This window comes from Lissotriton helveticus, chromosome 10 (genome assembly GCF_964261635.1).
Source record: "Lissotriton helveticus chromosome 10, aLisHel1.1, whole genome shotgun sequence".
Taxonomy (NCBI): Eukaryota; Metazoa; Chordata; class Amphibia; order Caudata; family Salamandridae; genus Lissotriton; species Lissotriton helveticus.
Window position 1 is genome coordinate 347,579,944 of NC_136071.1, and position 20,066 is coordinate 347,600,009.

General features: G+C 45.4%; 1 protein-coding gene across 6 annotated transcripts in view; it reads left to right on the top strand.

Annotated features, from left to right (window-relative positions):
• The window catches only part of SCAP (SREBF chaperone), a 678,128-nt gene that overhangs the window by 266,135 nt on the left and 391,927 nt on the right, over positions 1-20,066 (top strand). For all 6 annotated transcript variants that reach the window (XM_078662547.1, XM_078662552.1, XM_078662549.1 and 3 more), the window contains one exon: positions 6,203-6,431. In XM_078662547.1, coding sequence (XP_078518673.1) covers positions 6,310-6,431 — 122 coding nt within the window. In that variant the 5' untranslated portion in view covers positions 6,203-6,309. The remainder of the gene's footprint in view (positions 1-6,202; positions 6,432-20,066) is intronic.

Genomic DNA, 20,066 nt, shown 5'->3' on the forward strand with positions numbered 1-20,066 from the left:
GTTATTTATGCCCCCCCATAACAAAAAAAAACATAACAAGCAAGCATTGGCACACACAGAGAAACAAGTTGCCAGCATTTAAAGAACAAAATTAGATCCAAACATTATTTATAGGTAATACTTTTTTAATATAGTCTTTCACGTATACGTAATGCTTTCTTGGTCATATAAAAGGTAACAAAAATGCTTTGAACACTTGTTTATTATAACTTTGCAGCATTCTACAAACTAATGTACAGCTCAGCTTAAAAACATAGGCAAAGTCAATATCTCTGGCTAAACACTTATACGGTCCCAAAGGCGAGACCTATTGGCTATGCTATGCCATTGCTTGTTATAAATGGGTATTATCTCCGCTCCTTTCCTGGAAACAAGATTTGGGCACCAGCCATGAGCACATTAGGTACATGATTCAAGTATGGGACCCAGACTGTAGGTTCAGACCGATTTGGGCACCAGCCATGAGCACATTAGGTACATGATTCAAGTATGGGGCCCAGACTGTAGGTTCAGACCTAAAGAGATCCTCTAGATTTTGTCAGGGGCCTTAACTGCTTTCTGAAGGCAGATTGCTTTGAGGGCTTCACCCAAAGTAAAAAAGGGGTCAAAACCACTGTTGTTTTCGAGCCTATGTGGAAGAACTGTGAGGAGGGGAGTCACTGCCTGAGTCTTCACAGGATATAGAGGGAACAAGGCAGGACTCGCCAGTTCCCTCATTATAGAGAGCTTGAAAATGCTGAAACCAATCCTTGGGGAGAATATAATTCTAAGGCCTTACTCTGGAAGTTTTTGAGCTGTGACTATCAAACGCCAGAATGCTATCTGGTTCCCCGTGTGAATAGCATTCAAGATGTCGTCCCTTACAGAGGTATCCAAGGCTATTTTTCCCGCCTTTGGGCAGCTTTATGCTCCATTCAGGCAGATTGGAGTACAGAATGGGTGCCTCTTTTAATAGCCAATATTAATGTTTGTTTGGCCTTCCTGCAGGACTTGTTATAACAAGAGTGGCTGTGAGCGGAGAATAACATTTTTTGAGGGAATTGGTTTGGTGAAAAAATGTTCTTTAGCTCTAAAAACACTTATCATGAAAGGCCATGATGGCCTTAGAGGAGGAACGAGGATCAGCAAGATGGAACGCATGTATAAATATTTCTGGGCAAGAGAAACTTCATTTTAGCTATGGACTCCCATCTTACATTCCTCTGATTATTAGTAATTGATAGACTACCACTAGCCTGATACAAAGGGTTGGCTGTCTGTTCAGGGTTACACTGAAGGGTAAGAAGCAGGGGATAGTGATCACTTTCATGTTGGGCAGCAATTTTCTTATCAGTGAAAGTATGTTGCTCTGGTAGGAGTTCCTTTTGAAGTTTTGGCGTCTAATTGAATAAGATGGGGTACGACCATTGCAATCTCTCAGGTAGATAATGAGATTGTTGTTTGACAAGTTCAAAAAGTTTTTTAGGATTTTATCTAGCTAGATCTGGTTGGGTTCTAATGAAATTAGTTCTTTAACTTCTGATTCATTTATTATAGGTGTTCCTCACTGATCTTAAGCGTTTTAACTGCAGTTATGGTTCTCCCAGTTGGGTTGCGTAAAATTGAGGTTATGTTGACTTGCGATTTCTGAAATGCGGTATCCTGCACCACCTTTCTGGGCTTCTGTATAGAGAATAAGTGGTTAAGCATAGGAACAGTATCTCAACTTTTATCCCCCAATCTTTAAAGGTATGTTTTTCAGAGTACCAGACCTGCTACTTCATGTGATGACCACATAACCAAAATTAGTTCAGATTGCTGGTTGTTTCAAGGTGGTAAAAACTGTATTGAGGCAATTTCTGAAGAGCCTAAATGATCTAGTGAATTCATACTCTGTAGGAGTTTGATGATAGTGCAGTGATTGAGGACGCCCCAAGCAGAGGCATTATTACTTATTAAATCAGATATTACATTATTTAAAACAATAGGCAGGGTACTTAGTATATCTAAAATCGGCAAGCAGTGACATCTGGTTTCAAACAGAGAAGACCTATTTATTTTTTTTACTCGTTATAACACTGTTTGAATTAGTTAGCTTGTGATCAATCCCAGCAATGTAGACAGCTACTGTATTTAATAGAACCACTTGTACGTCCATTTTCTCAGAATGGTGTGACAAGACTTCAACGACTGCTTGCCACATATTTAACAGCACCTCACCAATGTCTGGAGATGTTGAAATATTTAGACTGTGTGCCATTTCAGAGCATCAAGTTATATTCATATCTGCTAATTGAGGAGACAGTTTGTTCGAGCCAAAGAAATTTACCGGTGCAGAAATAGCCAAGGGATTTACAATCTACTGAGGACTTAAGGCCTTCGTATAGCCGTCCAAGAAGCCTTCTGCGATAGAACGGTGTAGATTCTGCAAATGTATTAAAAGGCATTTCAGAACTGGCCAGGTTTCGACTTATGTTACATAATAAGGGACTTCATAGGATGGAGTGATCAGACAATTGCTCATTCTTGACCAGGACTTCTTCCGTAAGTGTCGAGGTGGACACTGCGCCAATGGCCCTATTCGGCTCTACTTCAATTAGGCTACTAGGAGTGCTAAGAGCCAATTTCGACCCAGTGTTTTTTCCATCAGTAGGATCTTCCTGTGGTAAGTCCACCTGTGGTGTTCTCATTGGGACTGCTCCCCCCAGCCCCCCCACCCTCAGCGCCTTGAGACCCTCAAGGGTGAGTAGTGCGTTTACAATTCCCTGATTGATGGATTGATAGCAAACTCTGCTCCGCTTCGTGCAAGCGAGAGCAGAAAATGCTTTTGCATGCACAAAGGGCAACAGAATTGCTTTTGGGCAGAGGTAGCTGCATGAAAACAGCGCCCTCTAACAGCAATGCCAACTCCCGCAGGAGGCGGGGAGCCGTCAGGGACCTTGGGGGCATTCTGACTCCCCCACGGTCCCCAACAAAAATGACTGGGTGCCCTGGGTGGGACCAGGGCACCCAGTACTGTAGCCAGGCCCTAGGGGATTGGGTCCCTGGAGCAAACATCGCACTGGGAGGGGGGCTGTGCAGTCCCCTTCCCTTAAAAAAAAATATATATATAAAAAAAAGGGGAGGCGCCTGGGAATGGGGTCCCAGGTACTGAAAATTGCTCCAGAGGGAGGCTGCTCGGCCCCCTCCCTTCAATAATTGAAACAAATGGCCAGAACTCGAGGAATGGGTTCCTGAGGGCCGAAATCTCCAGAGGGGGCTGTGTAAATTACATCAATCATGACTTGGTCAGTGACATCACTGATGACATCTCAAATGATCTGTCAAAGCTCACGCCAAGCGAGAGCAAACTGCTATATCCCGGGGTGGGACAACCCAGTGCATAGGAAGTCGGCCCTGGGGGGCGGCGGTCCCATGGGTCATTAATGTCTCCTTTGTTCTTCTAGGGCCTGCCCCGCAGAGGTTGTGCTCCCCGGGGCTGAAAACAGCCTGGGCGGAGCGGGAAAGGGGGAGAGACCCTCACCACCCCCTCCCAGTTTACATTTGGCCATACCCTGGAGAGGTGGTGGTCCGCGGGGCTGAATATGACCTGTGAGAGGGGCCTTGCTTCCCCTCTCGAAGTTGAATTTGTGGCACCGGGAGGTGGTGGTCCCTGGCCATTAAGAGAGTCCACGAGTCCCCCCCCCTCCAATTTATTAATGAAGCCCTTGAGAGGTGGTGGTCCCATTGGCCATTATAATGGGGGGCTGCATGCAACCCCCTCCCCATAATTCATATAATGAGCCCTGGGACCCGACCCACCCAGGAGTTCAAATACAAACAAGCATGGAAGACCGATTGTTTTTATTTTTTATTTTTCGCTATGATGAAAAAAAAAATGTTTTTTGACCCTGGCGCGCTCCCTGATGAACACCAGCATCAGGCCTAGGAGGTCAGGATATTCCTACCCTTCCCCCCTCTCTTTTTTTTTTTTTTACCTTATTTGTGGGACTCGGTTGAGTCCGAGACCCAGGATGACTTCCAACACTTCCAGGCTGAAGTGTTGGCAGCCAATCGGATCTCAGCATGAGATCTGTTGGATTCACGAAGGTTCCACCCACATTTTTTCTTTAATAAACTCCAAAACTACTGAACAGACTTATAACAAATACCAAAATGCCTCTTTCTGGACCAAGAGCTAGCCTTCTGCCAAATTTGGTGTAATTCCCTCCAGCAGTTCGGGCTGTAGTAATGTCTACAAAATCTATGGGAATTAACATGGTAAACTTGTTGTAAGTTGGCCCAAAAGAGTGGGGTGAGGCACTACAAGGGGCTGTGAATGAAGACGTCGGGCAGTGTAAGGTTATAAGACTTGTCTAGCCTTATTATGTTTTTAATAGTAAATAAAGGAGATTGAAGTTATTTAAGGCAAAAGAGAGTTCCAGTCTAAAAGAAACTAAAGTCCTGGGTTTTAACCCACTGTAAGCCTAGAAATGAGGTAAACAACAGACAGTCCCTAGTCTTCCCGGTTCCGGTGTAGGGCCTTCACTTCAGGTTTCCCATCTTTCCGGTTCCCTCTGGTTCAATGAGGATTCCGGTCGTCCCAGGGAAAGAAGGAAAAAAATTAATGTGGAGGTCAATCTTAAGTCCTTAGTGCGTAAGAAGTGCTACCGTCACCAGCTTGCTTTTTGTCACCAGGGTGAAGGGAAAGGAGTGAGGGCTTCTACAGGTGTGCTGTAGTTCCCCCCACTCCTTTCTTTTGACTCAGAGTTCACTCTTCTCCTCCCCTCCCTGCCCCCGTTTTCAAATATTTTAACCAGGGCACTTGCCTGGAGCCATGGTCCTCCGGGACAGCAGGAAGGGGTATGGGGGCGTCCTGCACTCCTCTGGAACGTCTGGATACTTCTGCCTTTTCCTTCCTTAGACACGGGCCTCCTTGGAAGCAGTCTCCTGCTCCTCTGCCGCTCTCTTCCGTGGTCCTGGGTCTGGTCGTGCCACTCGTTGTCCCTGCTTCCTCCTCTTCGGTGCTGGCCTCCGGTCCTCTTCCCTCGTTTCATGGCTCCTCGTTCTCTCCTGCTTTTCTCTTGGCATCTAATGTCATCGGAGGGCTTCGGCCTTCCTTTAGACCGCCGACCGCTCCCCCTGAGAGCCGAAAACCACGATCCATGTTGGAGTTCCTCGCTAGCGGGGGCTCTTTATTACACATGCTTCCCCCCCCCTTTCGGCCCCCAGCCCCCTTTTGACCGATCACCCCAAAATTTCAATGCACAACTAGAATCAGGAGTGTGTGTGTGTGTATGTATGTGTGCGTGTGTGTGTGTGTGTGTGTGTATATATATATATATATATATATATATATATATATATATATATATACACACACAAAAAAAGAAGCAGAGAACTCTAGGTAGTTCTCAAGTTTAAGTGGAAAGCAGCTCCTGAATAGAGCACTCGCAACACCCGCGGCACTCTAAATTTGCTCACCTCAAATGTCTGATTTTCTATCAAAGTCTTTAAGCGTAGGATTAGCACAGTGCCATCCATGCCAAGATAGAAAGGGACAAAGTCTTTTACCATTTCTACAACAACATTTTTAAGCATAGGATTAGCACAGTGCTATCCATGCTGAGCTGTAAATGGCCAAAGCCTTTTCCCACTCCAGGCACAGTCTTACAGCTTTGAGTTGGTAAAATCCAATCCAAACCGACCTCAAATGAATAAAAGCCACCCCTGACACGTGTTTTGGTCTCATTAGAGCTCTTCAGAGAGGTATAGATTTGTCCAGACACAAGGAAGCACCCAGTATAAGTCCAAACAATACCCTTTCAGCCATAGTGATGCATGAAGTATGCAAAAAGAGTAGCAGCTCTCCAAAACATGCACTCCAAAGTTTTTATCTTATCTCCACCCTATAAAAAATAGAAATAAATAAGTAGCAGTATACAATTTCTAATACATAGAAAGTGCAACAACAGTGGGTCTTTAATGCATGCCTGTATGCATCTTTTGTGTGTGTTGTTGTGCACTGGTGCAGACTAAACATACACTCTAAAATACAAAATTACAAACTAGGGGGTAACACTACACATCTGTGGCTCGCTAGTGCTTATGGGTATTTAGCATTACAACACTTATTTAATTATAGTTCGAGATCACATTCCTGTTAACATACAATATATATAAAGTGCAGGTAAAACTCAGTAAAATGTCTATACTTGATGTTCTCTTTACTTTTCCTTTACAGGTCCCCGACCCCATGGTGCACGCCAAAGAAGCTGCCATCTATGGCCTACCTCTGCTAACATCTTGACACACCCCGTGATGGCGGGCAGGTGACAGCAGCCCAGGAGGATGAGCCTGACTGACAAGCTGCGCGACAGGATATCTCGGGCCTTTTACACCCATGGTCTGTTGTGTGCATCTTATCCTATCCCCATCATCCTATTCACTGGGCTCTGCATCTTAGCCTGCTGGTAAGTCTTCATGCACATCCTAACTTGAATACTATTCCCAGCCCTAACACTGGCCTTGTTTTTGAGTCGTACATGCTGACAGGTTGTTTTTGTAGTACCGTTGAGCCACTGGGTCTGCATTGGGGATCTTTGAATTAACTGTAAGTGTTTCTAATATTTCTACCAAGAGTTTGGTCAAACCTGATGTATGCAGTCGGTCCCTTGTACCTGAGAAACATTTTCTAAACTTAGTTCTGGACTATCTCCAGTTTCATACCTTGATATCATGTTCCTAACTTTTTCACTGTATCTGTGTTTAATATTAAATTATTATTATTCCTAAAATGTTCAGTCTTGCACCACAACCTCTTACTTCTGAACCTCCTTATCATCTCATGGAATGACTAGTGGCATCAATGACCAACAGGAAATTAAATGGTTTAATGCAGAGTGTTCTAGGGCCCAAAAATACATTTAAAAAACCTTGCACATGGTCCCCTGCGATAGGGCCTTAATAAGTTCAACAAGACAACTTTAGAAACAAGTAAGTGGGCTTAGGAAGGATGAAAAAAGAAGACTTACCTGGGAAGACTCGGAGAGAGCTAGCGCTCTCAAGGATTCCAGGGGATTCTGGGAAGTCATAAATCGTCCTTTTTTTACAGAAGATGTTTAGAAATATATGGAATCAAATATAACAGGGGAATCCTGGGGAGACAACTGCTCGCAAATATTCAACCCAAATGGCGTATCTTTGGAAGACCGAAAAGACAACTGCGACCCAATTGAGTCTATCCATCTATGCCGGGAAGGTTGAAGAGGCGCTGATAAAGGGCATCGCTGCAAAAGCTCCAGGGTCAGATGGGGTACCCGTAGTCATGTTCAAGGCCAATCTCCAATTATAGCTTCCTTTTTTGGCAAATGTTTTTAAAGCAATAATAGTGGGTCGCAACCCTAATACATGGAAAGAGGCTGTGGTGGTGCCGATATATAAGAAAGGCAGCAGGAATGATCCTGTATGCTATAGGTCCATAACCCTAATTGATGCAACGTGTAAAGTGTTGGGGAGGGTAATTCTTGCCCGTCTGGAAACTTGGGCTAATGACTCTGGTCTTATATCTCAATCACAATATGGCTTCCGGAAGGGAATGGGGACAAATGAACAATGTCTCAACCTGTCCCTAGTCATGGGTAAGTACATGAAGGTCAAGGGTGGATCAATCCACCTGGCCTTCATGGACTTATCCAGTGCTTTCGACACAGTCAACAGAGGGAAGCTGTGGACATTATTGGAAAGAATGGGCTTTGAGGAAGCACTCATTACCCTGTTGCATAGATTGCAATCAACAACATCTGTTTCTATACGCTACGGACCAGGGGGCGAAAAACGAGTCCTATTGTGTCTACTGAGGGTGTCAGACAGGGATGCATACTGGCCCCATTTTTATTTCTTTTATATACAAATGGGTGGGGAAATTTTTATTAGATCAGTGTTAGACCTGGCACCATTGGCGTGGGTCTCCCTTCCATTTTTTGCTGTTCCCTCATGTATTTTTTCTGGTGTTAGATGCTTTGGGCACTATGCCACTGCTATTCAGTGCCACTGCTATTCAGTGCCACAGTGCAAGTGCTCCCTACTGTAAATTGGTGTACTAATCAGTGGTTCCATGTTTGACTATTTGGTTTACTTGTCAGACCCTAGTCTAGTGCACTGAGTGTGCCAGGGCGTGTAATCCAAATGCTGCTTGTACAATGTGTCTAAGGTCTGCCATTGCAGAGCCTGCGTGCAGTCTGGTACTGTCATGCTGACTGGGCAAGTGCACCCACTTCCCAGTCTCTCAATCTTCTCTTTTCTTCATATCAGGCACCCCTATGGTAGGCCCAAGGACAGGGTGCATTGTAAGTATAAGGTAGGACAAGCCCTGATGTGTGTGGCATGTCCTGATAGTGAATTACAGCCATTTTCGTTTTTCACTATTGCAAGGCTACCTGTTCTCCATAGGCCAGAATGGGCTGTTAGTTATTACATTTTATAATCCTAACTGTCTCAGAGAACATGGTAGAAATTCGATTTTAGTAAGCCTGAACTCAGAATAATAAAATACATCTTTTAGTAAAGTTGGGCGGGGTTGTAAGGCCGGCTGTAAAACTTGAAATCTGTCCGTTTGTGCTCAATTAGGAATCTAGCGATGTCACCTGGACAAGCACTTAGAGACCCCAGGGTATAACGCGCTATATAAATTGAATAAAATAAATAAATAAAATAAAGTTTATTTTAATATTCTATGTTTGCAAATACCACTTTAGAAAGTAGGTATTTGCTTGTCTAACCATTCAAACCTGCCTCTGATATTTTGTGTATTCCTATGTCTGGTTTTGTGAGTGAAAGGGCTGGGGAATTCCAGGAGACAGGCTGAGTCACCCAGTGGTGAATAGAGAGATCTGCATCTAGATGGGAGGGAGGAGTGCACCTGAACCTTGAATAGGGCTGTGCCTGCCTTCCACAATGCTGGTTCCACCACCTGGGGAGCGGTGATGTCTCTGCCTTGCACACTGAAAGAAGAGAAGGAGTCCTGTAAACAAAGTGCTCCAGGACTGTACTTGCCTTCCACAATGCTGGCTCCATCTCCTGTGGGGCGTCTGATGTGCATGCCCTGCACTGTGAAAGGAAAGGAGAAGTCTGGTAAACAGAGTGCTTCAGAACTGGTTTGGACTGGGCAAAGGCCCCTCTCCCCTCCGAGAACTAAGGATTTCTGGGTATAAATATTGGGACCCTGATCCCATGAAATTAGATCACTTTGGACTACAAGAAGTAACCTTTACTGAGGAGAGGAACCTGAAGAAACTGAGGAGAGACTATTCCCAAGCTGAAGTGCTGCTTGGGGGATTGGCCTGCAGTGGTTGCCTTACTGCCAAAGGAAGGAGAAAGGAACTTTGTGTACTTTGCTTTCAACTTGTGAAGGCTCTCCAAGGGCTTGGAAAAGAGCTTTCCTCCTGCTGAAGTCTCAGGGACAACAGACTTCACCCCCAGCTCCCCAGAGTTCTTTTGAAGTGCCTGCTGCTGTTTTGGGCCTTCTAAGGAACTGTGTGTCGCAAGGAGATGGAAGCGCGACTCAACGAGAAGAAGCGTGTCGCCGTCGCTACTCTGAAGGAGAAGAAGGGTGTCGCCGCTGGAACTGTCGCACTGCACCCCATCGGAGAGAAGCGTGCCGCAACGGAGAGGAAGCGTGTCGCCGTCGCTGCTGCTGCCGTCGCAACTCCGAAGAAGGAGGGTGTCGCCGCTGGAGCTGTCGCACTGCACCGCATCACGAGAAGAATCACGCTACGAGGTCGGAGCGTGTCGCCGTCGCTGTGCCTGCCGTCGCAACTCCGAAGCCGGAGGGTGTCGCCGCTGGAACAGTCGCATTGCACCGCATCGACCAAGAGCACCTCTTATCCCCGAGAAGCGAGCCACCGCCAGAGCTGCTGGCGTCGCATCTTGGATGTCGCCGCTGTAGTTGTCGCATCGAGCGGAAGCTTCACACATCGTGGAAAGAGCGTCGCCGCTGGAGCTCTTGCCGTCGCATCGTAAGGCTGTCGCCGCTGCAATCCACGCATCGAACGAAGAGTTTCTCGCATTCCCGAGAAGCGCGCCGCATCAGGAAGATCTTCACGTCTTTATTTCTTTGCACCTGACTTTGCCGCATTTCCCATCGCTGCGACATTGCTTGTCGTGGAAGCGCAACGCTACCTAAGGTACATTGACGCAGAGTGTCGCATCTGAGTACTTAAATCTTCCATCTTAACACCTTTGCTGCGGTGGCTATTCCAGCGCAGCGCTAAGGGGGCGGGGCGGCCGCGGGGCGCGCCCATGCTGGTGACGGAACCGCTCGGTCACCAGCCTCGGTTGAGCTGTGCTCATGATGGAGCGGTTCCGTCATGGCCCCGCCCGCTCAATGGAACGCGTAGGCGCGGAATCCGCGCCGCGCAGGCGCGGCGAGCGAGCCATGACAGAACCGCTCCGTCATCAGCACATCGCCACCGCAGCTGATGACGGAGCGGTTCCTTCATCAGCATCGAAGGAGTTAAAGTAATCATAGTGTGTATTTTTGTCGTTTATGGTCTTGTGGTAACTCTATATAAAGTCTACTTATTTTTTATATAAAACCTGCGTGGTGTCTATTTGTAGTGTTGTCACTGGGTTACTGTATGTGGTCACAACTGCTTAACTTACAACGCCTCTGAAAATAAGCCTTGACTGCTCGCGCCACGCAACCTAGAGGGTGAGCAGGGGTTATTTTAGGTGTGTAATCCCCTTGTCCTGACTAGAGGAGAGGGTCCCTATTTGTCACAAGTACCTACCTTTGCCAACTAGAGACCCCCAAATCTAACAAAAAGCACTTGGACTTTCCAAGCATAGGAGGAAAGCCGGTTCCCCTTTTGTCATATGCGGATTATACGGTATTGATGACTTTAACTTCTAATAGCCTACAAAAAGCTTTGATTGCTTTTACTGACTTTATGATGGCATTGGATTTTAAAGTAAATTTTAGTAAGTCATTTGTGTCACCTAAAACAAACAAAAACGAGGAAATGTGTGGTAAAAGAAAGTACTCTAGACAAAGTACCTAACTTCACATATCTGGGTAATGTCTTCAATAATAAATTGAATTGGGACCATCTGATTACAATGAGGGCCCAACATACTAGTAGAATCATAGAGGGCTTGTTCCGCTTTGCCTTCAAATTGGGTCATAAGCCGGTTGCAGAAATACTTACTTTATATAAATCAAAATGCCGGTCAGGTACAACCTATGGGGCACGAGTATGGGGCTATCAAAAAAAGCAGCCAGATACAAATCCTGGAAAACACATTTTTAAAAAGACTATTGATGGTCCCAATTAGTACTCCTACAAAATTCTGTCACTCCGAACTGGGAGTCGATTATGTTGAAGACCGAATTAAAATTGCCCCATTAATTTTATGGGAGAAAGTGTGGTCTTCAGAGGAATTGTCATTTACTAGAGGGATTATTAAGGACTGTATGAGCTTGGAAAAGGTATTGTCCATCCCTTGGATCTGTTATGTTAAAAATGCATTCAATAAGATTGGTCTGGGAAATTATTATGACAATCCGGAAAGCATACCAGCTAATAGGAAACCAATTATAAAAAATGCTTATTATGAAGAATTAGCAACGTTTGACTCGGTTGACGAGCTTTTAGTTTATAGGCAGCCAAAAGGCCAGGAATTTTATTTATCTGTTAGTATTCATATACAATCACGCTTCCTCCTGACTAGGTTTCGACTCGGTTCAGTGTACTTTCTTCTGGCTTTTCTTAAACCGGTGAGCTGGTGTGAGCGACTGACTCCCTGTTCATGTAATAATTCAGCCCAACAAAGCACAATGCACTTTATGCTCTTTTGCACACTATAGAAGTATAAAAGGGCACGCTTTATTAGGCCAATTTTGAAGGAAATTTGTCCTAGTTCCTATCAAGAGGGTTTTAATTAGTTATCTTTGTCTTCGGTTGCCATCTGTAGTGCTGTGCTTAATTTAATCAAAACTGCATTATTAATTAGGAAACAATATGAATTGTGTTAGGAAACCGGGTAATGCGACTGAAGAGTTTAAATCCATTCTGTTATTTTCGGATAGTCATAGAATATGCTGAAAGTTTAAAATCATGTTTTACATTTTTATATTGTGAAACTTCTATATTTATCCACCCCAAATGTTGTACTGAACATTTTAAAGATGTTTTATGTATGTTTACTTTTATGATTCAATGAATCGAATAAAGTTATTTGATGAAGATGACTACTGGCATCTCTAGTCTTACATTGTGGACTATTTCTGCTCCAACACCACCCCTCAGTCTCAGATTTTGAGCTCCTAATCCAGAACCTTTCACTTAAATCTCAGATTAAGATCTTTTCAAGTCTTATACTTCTAAAATAGGTGAGATTTCTTTAGGCAGGTGGTTCTCTGGATTCCTAACCAATTATCTGGTTCCTTGATGTGTTCCATATAGGGTTTAAGCACAGCCTGGGAACAAATATTGCACCAGTGGCAGTCATAAATGAACACAGATGGGGTCTGGATGAGAACATGCCATAATTTTGCTTGATCCTTCTGCTGCATTTGACACAAGTGACCCTTCCACCTTGACCCAGCAAATTAAGAAGAATGGGCTTCCTGGGAAAGGTGGTTATCTAAGAAAAAATAATCCTTAATTTCTCCTCATTTTGTACTCAACCCGCAGGATGTTGGTTTTGGTGTCCTTCACACTTCTCCTCTCTCCCGTTCTCTTTAATATTTATCTCCATCCACTTGCCTAGATCATAATGGCATATGGATTTAAAATGATGAGGATGACTCTTAGATTGTTCTGGGGTTCAGCAAATCAGTAGAGGATATTCATGATCAAACTAGTGAATGTCTTTCTGCAATTTTCCATTGGAAGGATCTTAACTCTTTCAAGATCAGTTCCTCCAAAATGGAGATGCTGATGCTTGGTCAGGAATCCCCAAGGCCATCCAAATTGTAATTGTTGGACAATGCCTATTTCATCTCGGACAATGCCAATTCCATCAGAAAAAGTAAAAAGCCTTCTGGTCCAGGAACTCACACCCAACTCTCTGATTATTTCTGTTTTCATATGCTGTTACCATCAGCTGAGGATTCTGAAGAAAATCATTCCTTTAATACCGGTTCTACTACTGAGATACCCAGTGGCTAAAGTTTCTATCATTTTCTGACTGTACAATAATAATGCCCGCTCTTTGGCCCTCCCAGCCTTTGCCATCAACGAACTACATAGAGTGCAGAACATGATGGTGTAACTGATATTTGGCTTCAGCAGGGTCTCCAAGGCCATTGGTGTTTTCATTGGTTGCCATTGTCAGGCCCAATCCACTTTCAAAAAGAACAAAAATCCACTCAGTATAACTAGAGTTATGAGTTTTTAAACTTTAGTATGAAAAGGAGCACTCTACGAGGAGCTGCTGAACAGTGTTTGCTGCTGCACAGAAGAACGTAGCGGGAGCTGATGCGAAGTCAGGCAGACTTTGATGCACCTTAGGTGGCTCTGCAAACAGGTAGGTCACCGGTCTCCTCTTGGTTCTAAGAGCGGTTTTTAGCAGAAAACATTCTAAATCCCAAATTTTAAATTTGGGCTGTCTGAACACCTCTACCACCACTTCCAAAGTCCAGGACTGGAGGGGCACCACTTGGAGGGTTAGGACTCACTTAGGCTGTGTCCATGTGCAAGTTCATGGTGGTTGGAGCCTTTTCTGACCCTGAGGCTCTGAATCGGAGCCCAGATGGTTAGCCCTTGGACCCACTCTGGAAGTTTTGGGTTCAAGCAAAAAAGTAGGTCTCAAGCAGCAGGGCAGTCTCTTGAGGGCATGGACTGGCTACAGGTAGCAGGGCAGTCCTATCCTCTTGATGCAGCAGAGTAGTCCTCTGAAGTGTACAGCAGGCCACAGGCAGCAGGGTGGTCTTCTGAGAGTCCTTCCGCAGGTCCAGAAGTGAACTGAATTGTGAGTCTGAGGGGCCTAATTTATACCTGGTGCTACTTATAAGCAGAAGAAACTTTTGGTGTTTTCTCACCACAGACGTGCCTGGAATATCTCATCTCCCTGACCCGATTTGAGTCAGTCTACAGTCACAATAGGCTAGTGTGAAGTTCTTTGTGTGTGAGCAGAGGCTGTGTATTTTTGAAGTGAAAGTGAAGCTGTGCACAGAACCACCCGCCATCCTGCTTGGATGGGCCATCCTGCCAACCTCAAACTGGTCTATTGTGTGGCTGTCCGAGAGGAATGCACAAAGGTCAATTGCCAACTACACCTAGTCATGCGACCCAGGAACAGGTTGCAGGCACAAAATGGTTAGGACAAGAATATGGCAACTTTCTAAAAGGGGCAATTTTAGAACTATGACTTATAATCAGACTTTACCATTGAAAAGGATTTTAAATTACAATCCCCTAGACATCAAACAAGACAGTTTTACCTGCTCCTAACACTTATTTTAGGTAATAACGTACCCCATGATATCCTATAGAAGAGAGGTAGGCCTCACACTAGTGAAAAACTATTTGAGTTTTTCACTACCATGACATGTACAACTGAAAGGTACATGTCCATCCTTTCAAATCAAATGCACCTGTCCTATGGGCTGTTTAGGGCCTACCCTTTGGGTGACATATATGTATTAAAAAGGGAGTTTTAGGCCTGAGAAGTGTTTTTTTTGCTAAGTTGAATAGGCAGTTTAAAACTGCTCATAGACTACATTGGCAAGCCTGTGACCTGTTTGAAGAGGCTACTTAAGTGGGTGTTACAGTAAGTGCTGCAGGCCCACTAGCAGCATTTAGTTTACAGGCCATGGTATATATTATGCCATTGCACTGGGGTATTACTAGTAAACTAAATATGCAGTGGTAAAGTGCACAGTCTCCTAAGGCCAACAAAAACAAAGTTAGAGTCAGCAAAACAGGAGGCAAGCATGCCACAACTTTGGGTGAAGGCTGCCATAAAGCTGGCATGTCTAACATGTTCCCACCCCTCCACCCCCCAAAATGAAAGTGAAGAGAACTATCCAACCTTCTGTGAGTTCTCATCACTAAGATGGAAGAATCCGGACCATCAGCATTGCAGTGGTTTGTCCCATGATAGTGTTCCTCTGTGGACTCCATTCCATAGGGAGATGGACCACCTCAACAGTTTGGGATTCTCATCTCTCATTTGCATGAGCCATCTGAGGGGTCTGTGGGGTGTGTGTGTGTGTGTGTGTGTGTGAGTGTGAGAGAGAACTCAGAAGCGAATCTCAAAAAGGCATGGTGTCCGCTACTTCAGTGCCCTGACCACTGCATAAGCCCCTCACTCAATAGCACTCCACCTCTGTTCCCTTGGAACGTAGCTGTAATTGATGAAGGCTCCAAGTTGGCATTCTTTAATCCAAAGGTCATCACCCTGAATTGGAAGTGGCCCTCTGGGGTACAGAAGGCTGACCTCTCTTTTGTCCCCTCAGTCAGGGCAGTCTTACCATTAAGTACCCTGATGAAAGATCAAGGGTACTCAGGACTTGGCAGCTGCCAGCCTGTCAGTGAGTTCATCAGCTTGGGGTATGGTGTGTTTCAGTCTTGGTTACATGAGTTGAGCCCCCTGTTGTTCACGCAGAACCTGAGTTCTGGAATGGTGCATGGTAGCGCTCCTTTAGGTATCAGCACTACTGGGCTAGACTAGGGATTACTGGAGTGCGCAATCACTCCCAAACCAAGCATTTTTTAACATTCCTCCTTAATGCTAGCCCTTACTTTGTTTGACAGCCTGTAAATGTTATTCTTCATAGGAATACTGTCTCCAGTATCAATGTCATGGGTATACACATGTTTTATCCCAGGACTTAGGGAGGCAAACTGCCCCAACAATTGCAGCTGCTGCTCTGGGGTCAGGGTAGGGGGAAAAGCTGTCACCCTCCACTGTCCCATCTTTCTCTGTGGCGGACAGGAGGTCGGGGAGAGGCTCACTTTCGTCCTCCACTCCATCATCCGTCACCAGGATCTTCGTGACCGCAGACCTCTCATAGTGTAGTTAGAGGCTGTTCACATGGAGTACTTTAGGTTTAAAGCGTTTTATTGCAATTTTATGAACAAAGGAAACAATACATACAAGGAAGTCAGTCGCCGTAAGGATGTAGTGCAAAGTCTCTGTTCCAGGAGCGCCATCAGTATTCTAGACATTACAATCAAAAAGTTTTTTCCCCAGAGCTTCAGGCTATACGTGGGTGCAATGACGACAAGTTCCAAAACCAACAACCCCACTTAACTCCCCCCCCCCTGTAAACCCCCCCCCACCTCCCCCCTCCCCCCTGTGCTGAGCGAAAGTTGAACACCTCCATTACTTCTGCGACGGATCCGCACCCCTCATCATGCTCTCCATGTGTTCCAACTAGGTAAGCGGGCTAGTCAAGGATGTCAACCGCAGTAGCCTGAGATATCGGGGGCAAGTGATTTCCTTAAATTCCGACAGTAGTAAGGTGTGGAAAGGGTGCCACAGGTCCTCAAACCCATCCACCTCGCCCGCCACTGTGAGGGACAACTTCTCCATTCCCAGAACGTGCCATAACCTGTGTAACCAGCCTGTAGTGGTGGGAAGGTTGGTGGTGCGCCAATGTATGAGTATGTTCTGAATCGCTGATCCTAAAGCGATCGCTATCTGCCTGCTCCTCCTAGATCTTAGAGACTACATCAAGCTGTTCGGCAATCCCAGCCAGACATAGGCTGGGAATCGAGGCAGTTCAATATCAAAGCAGTGGTCTATCTCGTCCAAGATCTCCTTCCAGTAAGGACTCAGTAGCAGACAGTCCCACAAAATGTGTGTAAGCGTGCCAGTCTGCCCACATTCTCTCCAGCAAGTGTTCGGGATGTTACGGTTCATGTCATGCAGCCTCTGAGGCGTATGGTACCAGTAAGTGGATATCTTAGTGAAGGTTTCAGTGAGCCCTGTGAGATATGCTGAGTGACGCGCCCGGTAGGAAATGTTGTCCCAGTCTTTGTGGCTCAGTTCCCTTCCCAGCTCCCGCTCCCAGCGATCCCGGCCGGGGTTGTGAATGTGGAAAGGGGGGGGCTGTAAGAGTCGGTAAATGTCCGAGATGAGCCTGGCGTCCGAGGAGCGCGTCGCCAGCCACATCTCATATGGAGTGAGTTTCCGGTCTGCTAGGTCCCGCACTTGCGGTTGAAGTGCCCAATGGCGAACCTGCAGATACCGCATACGCTCAGTCTCGGGTAGGTGGTAGTCCCTTCTGAGGTCTTGAAATGACACGGCTCCCTCCGGACCGTATATGTGAAACAAAGCGCAGCATCTGGCTGCCCGCCAGAGCGAGAATGCGCCCGATTCCATCCCGGGTTGAAACACATGGAGTACTTTAAGGGATTTCTGGGGATCTTGAGGTCCACCAAGTAAGTAACCTCTTTCTCGCCTTCAGCTCATAAGGCCCTAACCAGAGGTCTTGAAGTGCCCTGAGCTCAGCTGGTTCCATTAACCACACCTTCTGGACAGGCTGAAAATCCACCAGAGTGCCCTTCTGGGCCTACCAGACTTTCATTACTTAGTGGCTGGCTTCTAAGTTTACAGAAACCTTCTTCCAGAACTTCTCCATCTGATTCCTGAGCTCAAGCATGTCACTAACTTAGGGGGGGAGGGGGAGAGAGGTGTTTTCTTGGAGCTTGCTCCCACCCTGCCTTCACCAGACTGAGACGTCCCAATTCAATTCAATTCAAATATTTATTAAGATTTGGAACTCAAATGAGGTCCACATAAAATACATACAAATTAATGCATGGAAATATAAATGTAGCAACAATCATCCACGGACAGAAGACAGAATAAAATGGCGAGATGTATCCTAAAAAGTACAAAACAATGTACGAGAGACAATAACTGTCAACAAGTTAAAATACAAAATAAAATGCAAAATTCATAGTCAGCAGATTATTTGATTTTAGCAGCAAACGGAATTTATAAAGCGTATCCTGTCCTAGCCAGAGAGCAATACAGTAGCAGCAGTACATGTGCAAAAAGATGCAATCCAGTATCTTACTTTATCTGAGACTTTAAGCTAGCAGCAGAAAGGAAGAGGGAAGAAGAACACAGCAACTCCTTTTTGTGCAAACAGCAGCGAAAATAGGATTAAAATATACACATGAACTCCTTAAAGTAATTAAAAAGATTTAAACACACTGCTTCATTTTTTGTACAAAATAGGAAGTCACGTGCAGAAGTTACATTTTTTACACCATTTTGTAGGAACATTGGCCGAAGCCAAAGACGGCGGCACAAGGTCAATGCAGGACATGCAAACAAGACGTGATCCAAGGTCTGAACACTCAAATTGCAAAGATTACAGATTTTTCCATTACTCAGATTTGGGGACCAGTGTGCAGTTAAATCGTTTAAAGGTAGAAGATTCATGCGACAAAGTGTGAGAAACCTTCGGGTTCCATGCTGTAAATTCCAGTATACATATTTTTTGAGAAGTTGTTGGTGTGTTTGTCCTTGAAATTAACTCTAGTCTCTTTTTGGAATTACAGAATACAATGTCTCTATTAAAACTAATCTTACCACTAGAGGTTTTTAAAAAAGATTTAAATTCTGAAGGAAGAAGAGTATTCACTTAGGGCCAGATGTAGGTAAATATTTTTTACCGATTCTAAAATACCGAATTTTACCGATTCTGTATTTTAGAAATGGAAAATGGTATGTAGGAAAAAAATCGGTAAAAATTACCGAATCGGTAAAAGTCGGAATCTCCGATTCTGTATTTACCGAATCGGTAAATACCGATTCGGTAATTCCCATTCATCCCAATGGGCCTGGATGCCCATAGGAATGAATGGGAATTACTGAATCGGTATTTACAGATTCGGTATTTACTGATTCGGTAAATATCGAATCGGATATTCGAAAAACAAGCAATTGAGCTAACAACCAATCACTTGCCCCCACTCCACCCCTCAACCAAGCAACAGAGGAACCAACCAATCCTGTGCATCCACCCCACCCCACAACCAGGAAGTGGCCAAACCCATGCAGGTGCAGACTAACTGAACAACCAGGAGAGCTGTGAGCAACTGACTGACTAACTGGCTGTTCTGAGCTGAGCTGTGCAGAAGTGCCGGATGGATTCACAGGACTCCCAGAGGGAAGGTGCTGGCAGGAAAAGAAAACTGAAGTTCAGCACAGGTGAACTGCAGGTGTTGGTGGAGGAGGTGGTAAAACACCACACCCAGCTGTTTGGAAGACAGTCTCTGCGGGTAGCAGAGGCTGTGAAGAGGAATACCTGGCTGGGTATTCAGGCTAAGGTGAACGCCATAGGGGTGACAACAAGAGAAGTGGATGACCTAAAGAAAAGATGGTATGATCTGCGAATCATCACGAAGAAGAAGCTGGCTTTACAAAGAAAAGAGGCCAATGTTACAGGTGGAGGAAGGAACAGGGCACCTGCCCTTACGGATCTGGAACCACAAGTGGAGTCCATCCTGGAGCCAGAGAGCATATTTGGGATTGGTGATGCTGACAGCTCAGCCGGAGCTGCATCAAAAAAAGGTAAGTGACATGTCCATAATTCCTCTCCCCTTGCCTGCCTCCCTCCCCCAATGTGGCTGTGTGTTTCACACTCCAGTACAGGCTTTTGCATCCACCAGCAATGCATCATGGGAGTGGTAGTCATTTCAACATACATCAGTCCAGTCATCATGAAAGAATGTCAGGCATGCCACACACTACATTTAGAGGCAGTTGAGGACCATGAAATTGTGTGACTGAATTGTGATTTAATATAGAAATACACGGTAAAAGCACAACTAAGCCAATGTACATATCTGTCCACAGGAGAGTCATCGCGCAAGACTGTGCAGGAGAGGGAGAAGAGGGCACCCCAAAGGGAGAGGAGTGAGGATGGATCCAGGAGTGCAGGGCCTAGCACTGTAACACCTCCAGCACCCAGTACACATGCAGCTGCCACACCAGAGGCAGGCAACATCCATCATCGCCTCTGCTCTATGACTCTCCACAGCAGGACCCACAAACCCATTCTCCATCAGCAGCCTCAGAGGTGTCGGAAGTCTTCAGGCCCAGGAGGCATGATGTTCCCCCCCCTACAAATCCTTCAAACC